General features: G+C 51.9%; 1 protein-coding gene across 1 annotated transcript in view; it reads right to left on the reverse strand.

Moving 5' to 3' along the window:
• The window catches only part of ADAMTS17 (ADAM metallopeptidase with thrombospondin type 1 motif 17), a 180,768-nt gene extending 175,599 nt beyond the window's left edge, over positions 1-5,169 (reverse strand). Inside the window, exons 1-2 of the mRNA XM_054388055.1 lie at positions 5,100-5,169; positions 4,031-4,392 (exon numbers count right to left, since the gene is read on the reverse strand). Of these exons, the coding sequence (XP_054244030.1) occupies positions 4,031-4,392; positions 5,100-5,169 (432 nt within the window). The remainder of the gene's footprint in view (positions 1-4,030; positions 4,393-5,099) is intronic.
• Positions 5,170-7,163: the final 1,994 nt, after the last annotated feature.

Genomic DNA, 7,163 nt, shown 5'->3' on the forward strand with positions numbered 1-7,163 from the left:
AGGACAAAGAGCAGTCCTGACCCTAAAAATCAGATTCCTGATTTCAAAATGGAAGAGAAGTTACTTAGCCTGAAACCTCTGCCACTAAATGCACCCCAGCAATCCTCAGCTTTCAAATATAGCTCCAGAACACACAAGAGCTTTCAAGTTAATTTATAAGTCACGACCTGGTGCTCATTTTAACATGAATTCAGACCCTCAAAACACTGTAGCTGTTTCAAAAAACTAGCTACAGGAAGTATGAAGAACCTACACCAGCTGGAAGTTCCTGAGGCTGCAACAGGAGCAGCAAGGCAGTCCAGCACTTCAGCATTTGAAAAGTGACCCTGGCACCAAAACAAATGAACAAAACCCAACCAACCAACCAACAAAACCAAACCAAACCAAAAAAAACCCCAACAAAACAGTAAAAAAATCAATGCCTCAAACAATGTCTTTGGGAATCTCACATTCTGCAGATTCGAGGCAGCTCATTCTGCAGCATACAACCAGAGAAGAAGTCTTCATAAGGAGCACAGGCCCCTGCCTCTCTCTTTTATCTTGGGTCTGTAAGGCTGATCAACTATGCTAGGACACAGGAAAAGCATTGTTGTGATCACAGTGCAAACACATGATGCTGAAAGGGCCTCTCCTGATGTGTCCTCCAGGCTTTGATTAAAAAAGCTCTGCAAAAGGTAACACTGCTCTGCCAAGCTTTGCTAGAGAGGATGAGAGCAGACCCTGAGAGCAACAGCCAACATCTGTGAACTTGCACTTGAAAGCAATAGATGAGCGGTTCTGAGAGGTGTCAAGCAAGCTGGCATTGTCTCGCTGGAGCAAGACCTAACATATGTCATCTAGGAACTGACCTCAGAAGCAGAGATCTCATTCAACTACTCAGCTCAAGGTAACACACACTGTGGCCTCACAAAACTGGAACTTCCCCCCCAAAAAAGAGGCAAGTTTCTGTACTGTGTACTGTCTTCTGGTGTTGGTCAGACGAGCTGCAAAACTTTGCTCCTGCCTGTGTCTTCCCAGCAGCAGGAAAGCACAGTTCAGCCCTGCAGTGTGGTCACAATCCAAGTGCTTACACAACTGCATACCCTGGACAGGATAAAGCCCTGCCAAGTGGAAGGCAGAAGTGCCTTTCAGGTACATAGTACCTCACTATGCTGCAGTTCTCAGGTTGTAAGAGCAACAGGAGTCTTGGAGCCTACTCACATGCCGTACTTTCAGCTGTGCAGAGGAGCCCTCAGGTACATCAATCCTAAACATGCTATGGCCTGAGTGTGGCCACCCTTCTCAATGCAACTGCAAGCTGCAGCAGGAAACTACAACAGCCCACAGACTGGTAAACAGCATCTGTCACTAGAGTTTAAAAAACAGAACACAACCTTCAGATGCCACACTGGGAATCTGATATCATTACCAGGAAGCACTGGCTCCATCTGCTTGTAGCTCAGTTTTCATGTCACTATGTTGGGGGTTTAGTTTTTATTAGAACTCCACTTGCCCCGATCATTTTATATGACTTTTGGTGTGATTTATGGCACAGCTGAAGAACACAATTACAACAAAGCCTGAGCCAGCTGGAGATGAGGATACAATATTATTACCTACTCTTCTTAGCTTTGTTGCATGAGATGTCCTGATCATGCACTTCAAGCTCAACAAGCACTCCCACACCAGTTTTCAGGAAATCTCCCACTACAGCACTAGCTGGTTTCCCCTACCAGCTTCCCCTACCAGAAAGGCCCCTACCAAGGCCTTTCTTCTAGCCCAGCCTGCAGCTCCTGTCCACTTGTGAAGCTGTGGCACTGATGAAGGCAAAACCTCACTCTTGCTGCTGCAAACAAGGCTTAAGGGAGCAATGTGAAAATTTAAAATCCCCTGTAGTGAGTCTTGGTATTTTAAGTAGCCAGGCTGGAATGCAAAAAAAATGGGCTCTAAAGTCACCACATCTCAGCTCCACTCATGGCAGATTCAAGACTTACTGGATAATTGGAAGCAAACCCTTAATTCCTCTGATCTTATCATTTAGCACATTTTACCATTAAATGGCTTGGCTTTCACTGAGGTATGGTGATTTAGCATGGTCAATTCAAAAGGCTCTGCAAACACTGAAAGCAGACTAAAACCTGCTATGTTTCATGCTTAAGAATAGACTAAAGAAGCCAAAAGATTAACTTACTTACAATAAGGTGATGTGAATCTACCTGGTGATATAAATCAATTTTTAAAAAGTATTTCAAAGGTTAATGCTCTGAATGTTTTGAGCCACTTTCAAAAGCTAAATTTAATTTTAAGTTTAGGTTTCCCCTAAAGACACCATAGTTTTCTGTTCTGTAGTTTTTAGTTCATAATTAACCTTAACTCACTCAGGTACCATGTGCCTGCTTTTCACCCATTCCTAGTGATGATCTAAATGAAGAGTCAATGAATGGATTCCTCTAGAAAGAAAGGAGTATCCCAACATACAGAACCACAGCTCTCTCAGTACATCTGCCCACACCACTCCCAGCACCAGATCCACAGACAAAGGCAAGCAGAACTTTACCAACACCACTACTTTGTATGGCCTTTAGTCCCCAAGAGGTATCACAAACAAGCAGCTTTGTCATCAGTCACTTTTTGACCCCAAGTTGGTCCAAGTCATGTCAATTTCGTGGTTGCTTAGGATTCTATCAGATACTGCAGCATCATGGCTTTTGTTTGCAGCATAATGAACAAACACTAACTATGCTGGTTTCTTCTCCAGCTTTTCTACTGGGAACATCACCAATGGTTTTCACTCTCCCCTCCTCCATCCCCTGATTTAGGGTAGTTAATCCTGCGCTACAGCGACATTCCTCTTTTTAAAGAGGTTCCTTTGCTGCCTGTTGGTGATTTTCAGGTAGATTTGGAAGCCCAGCATTCCGTGAACAGGATTAAGAAAACGTGCCTGGCAACAGAAGAGTAGAGCTGTTGGGGATTTAAAGCTTGAACTAGAGATATCAGTTTTAAACTCTTGAGGAAGCCTCGGCAGCATACAGCTCAACCCGCAGTGCCACTCGGAACGCTCAGCATCTCCGAGACCCTTTTGGTCGGTCGGTTGTTTGGGTTTTTTAAACCTGAGGCACAGCGCCCTCATATGGCCCAAGGATGAAGGCCCAAGCCTCAAGCGCAGAGCACACGAAATGCTTCTTACTGCACGGCCGAAGACTAAATCTCCACCAACAGGTCTGTGCATAGAAGTTAAACACACATCCCAGGATCATGGACCGGGAGTCTGCTTGACTCCCTGGTGAATTGGTGAAGTACTTTCTAGTTGCCAACAATAATCACGAACTGGCTATTGCCTTAAACATCTTTCATCACCCAGAAACAGAAAAGTTGTCCCATACAAGATCACCTCTTTTAGCAGGATGCCCAGGCCCTGAAAATGCTACAACCTCAGGTAGAGAAATCCTGACACGTGAGGTGGGAAAAGCATCCCCAGGTGGGATGGCTCTTCTGACTGTGCCAAAGTACAAGGTGTCCTACGCTACAGCTCCCATGAAACACTCTCACTCCCAAACACCAACTGCACAAGGCCAGATGAAAGGGCTGGCTGAAGAGCTGAGGAGCCTGCTGTCCCAAGAGGAGGCACTTGGGCAGGCAGTGGGACCCAGCATTCAGCCAGATGGCTGGAGCAGAGTGACAAGATCAGCTTCCATCAGCCAGGATGCTCCTCTAAAGCACCTGCAGGCCCTGCCACTCGTCCACAGGTGACATATTGTGGCTGCAGCTTCTCAGACATGGCTGAAACTGGGGCAGCTCCCACAGCAGACAGAAAACCCCTTCTGGGACATAGGAGACTGGCCCGAAGAAGCAAGGGGACAGGCAGGACAGGGGGCTGGAGGTGCACAGGGCTGAGGTGAGAGCCCAGTCCACGTGCCGCCTCCCACCTCGACGGGGCTGGGAACGGGGCGGGGGGTCGGGCAGCCCCCGGGAGTGGGGCTGGTGGGAGCTGCGGAGGGTCTCGCCGCAGCCCCGGGAGGACGGTCAGGGAGGCGGGGCGCGGCGGCAGTACCAGCCCGGCGCAGGTGCTGAGGGAGGCGAAGGAGTCGCTGCGGTTCAGCACGTGTCCCGTGTAGAAGCAGAGACGCTCCTCTTGGGGCCGCCGGTGGCTGGGCGCCCGCCGCGCCTCCTCGCGCCGCTGCTCCACCACGAAGTCCTGGGCGAGGAAGCGCAGGTCGCGGCGGAGGTGCAGGTAGAGCTCGGCACCGGCGGCGGGCAGGCGGAGCAGCAGGGCCTCCGCCGCCGCTCGCTGCCGCGGCAGCGCCCGCCGGCGCCGGGGGCCGCCGCGTTCCCCTCGCACGGCGGGCGGCAGCAGGTGGATCTTCTGCAGCGCCACTCGCTCCGGGATCACCACTTCCAGCTCCGCTCCGCCAGCTGCAGGCGAGAAGGAGAGAGGATCATGCGCTCGCACTTCCGGCGGCTGGTCCCGCGACCCGACGGGGCGGCCGGGGGCTCAGTGCCTCGCCGGCCCCTCCACCACCACCCCCTTCCCCCCGGGGACGCCCCGTCCTGCCGGGGCGAGGACAGCCCCGCGCTCGGGTTTCAGGACTGGAAATTGTGAACAGGCTGCAGAGACAGTGGAGCCAGCGGAGGAAAGGGATTTCTTTCTCTCTGTATATATACACGCGTACATTGGAGACAAAAATGTGCAGGGAAGAGAGGAATAAAGCAAATGCTAAAGCTACTTGTATCATTTAAAAAATATATAGCTCAGACACAAGCATCGCATTTCACCAACCCCAATAAAAATTTGCAGGGAGAAGGGGAAAAGCAGAGCAAGCCGAAGCCGTGGCCAAGGACAGTCAGCAGCTTTCCACGTGAAACGTTACAGCAGCAGCAGCAGCCAGAGGACAGGAAAAGAAAATACAAAAGCCTGGAGCAATTCATCCAGCAGACTGGGACCTCGGCCACGCAGGGGATCCGGTGCATGCCCTGCGCTCTGCGCCTGCACCCTGCCGCCCGGGGCCGGCCCCCACCGCCCGCCCCGCCGGATCCGCGGGGGCTGTCCGCGGCCAGGGGCTGTCAGCTCCGCCAAGGAAAAGGGGATGCCAGCGCTAGCAGCCAGGGGAGGGAAGCGCTACCTGTGCCGGCGTCCAGTCCCCACAGCAGCAGGCAAGGAAACATAAGAGAGAGGAGACAGCCGTCAAACATTTTATGGCAGCGACGGTGCCAAGAACGGAGCGCAGGCGGCGGCGGCGAGAACCCGGCAGGACTGAGCCCTCCCCGCCCTCGGAAAATCTACTCAGCGCAGCCGGCAGCTCCGGCGTGGTGGGCGCCGCGCCACGCCCCTCCCTGCGGTCCCTCTCGGTCATTGGTGCGGGTATCCGCCCGGCCCCGCCTCCCCCCTCCCATTGGCTGCGAGCTGAAAGCGCTGGGCGGGGAGTTGGGGGGAGGGGCACGTGGATGGGGGGGGGTGGCCGGCAGGGGGCGCCCTCTCTTGCCCCCGAGCGCAGGCAGGCCCCGCCTGAGCCGAGGTGGGACAGGGACACGGGGAGTGGGCAATTACGTGGTGAGATCCAACCAGGGCATGTGTGGTTCCTGTTCATGGGCAGAAGTGAGCCCTGCACCAGCACAGGTGAGGAGCTGACCCACTGAAAAGCAGTTCTGTAGAGAAGGACCTGGAGCACTCATGGACATCAAGTTCTCCATGAGCCAGCAATGTGCCCTCATGATCAAAGAAGGCCAATGGTTTCCTGGGGTGCATGAAGAAGAGTATGGCCAGTAGGTTGAGGAAGGTTCTCCTATCCTTCTACTCTGCCTTGGTAATGCCATATCTGGAATGTTGTGCCCAGTTCTGGGCCACTCAGGTCAAGAATGACCTCAGGGAACTGCTTGAAAGAGTCCAGTGTAGAGCCACAAAGATGATGAAGACAGTGGAACATCTCCCTGTGAGGCACTAGAGCAGAGGAGACTGAGGGGCGACCCCATTAATGTTTATCGATATGTGAAAGGCAAGTATCAGGAGGAGAGAGTCAGGCTCTGCTGAGTGATTTCCAATGACAGGACAAGAGGCAATGGGTGCGAGCTGGAGCAGAGGAGCTTCCACAAGAACATAAGGAAAAATGTTTTCACTGTGAGGGTGACAGAGCCCTGGAACAGGCTACCCAGAGAGGTTGAGGAGTCTCCTCTGGAGACATTCAAAACCTGCCTGGATGCATTCCTGTGTGACCTCTAGGTAATCGTGCTCTGGCAGGGGGCTTGGACTAGATGATCCCCAGAGGCCCCCTTCTACCCCACGCCAGTCTGTGATTCTGGGATTCTGTGATTTCTGCAGTCAGTGCCCCTGGATTTGCAGCAGGCTTGGTGCCCATTGAGCCACTGGAAATATCAAAGCAAGAGGCATGAAAAGGCTGACAACAAGCAGCTGACTGGTAGTTTCCTCCCTCATGTTTCCTACATATCCTTTTCTTCATTACTGAAAGAACTTAGACACTGCTACAGAACCTCATGTGAAAAATTCACCCATTCCTTCATTCCCTGCACCCTTTTCCACTGACATGTGAAATACTGATCCTAGGACACAGAAGATCAAGGGGGGGAAATGAGGTTGGCAATATACAAGCATGCAAGGGTTTTAGACAGTCCTCTTAAATACTCCTGGAAGTACTCGTGGCATGGATGAAAACAAGAAACAAGTGCATAATGCTCAGGAGATACTGGTTTTTACAGTGGGAGACAAGAAGGGGACACTGATTTAGAGCAGGAGAGGATCTTCAAGCTAATTAAGAATGCTGTTTGGGAGAGGAAGAAGAGGAGGAAGTCACCTGCCACCTCCCTTCCTCTTGTCTCTCTGTGAGCTGAGGACACTTTGCACTCTCACCCAGGTGCAACCAGTTCACATTTTCACTGAGATCCTGCAGCCAGAAGAGCTTCTTCCTACCTGGTGGCTGGCCTATATACTCTGCGTCCTTAGCTGCCCAGAGGTCAGGAGAAGTCAGCTTGGACTAGGGATTGTTGAAAGCAGTCAGGTGATTTCCAAGAGCAGAAAGATTTCCACTGCGTTTGGTGGGCTTTGGATCAGATCCTGTGTTCCTGGCATGGCTGAATTGCGGAAAGCAGTCAAGACCCAACATGTTAGCAGCTTTAAACTACTCTGGCCCAGCAGAGCAGTGTCTTAGAGTTTAAACTTCTGCAAAAATCTGCAA

The sequence above is a fragment of the Indicator indicator genome, chromosome 16 (assembly GCF_027791375.1).
Source record: "Indicator indicator isolate 239-I01 chromosome 16, UM_Iind_1.1, whole genome shotgun sequence".
Classification (NCBI taxonomy): Eukaryota; Metazoa; Chordata; class Aves; order Piciformes; family Indicatoridae; genus Indicator; species Indicator indicator.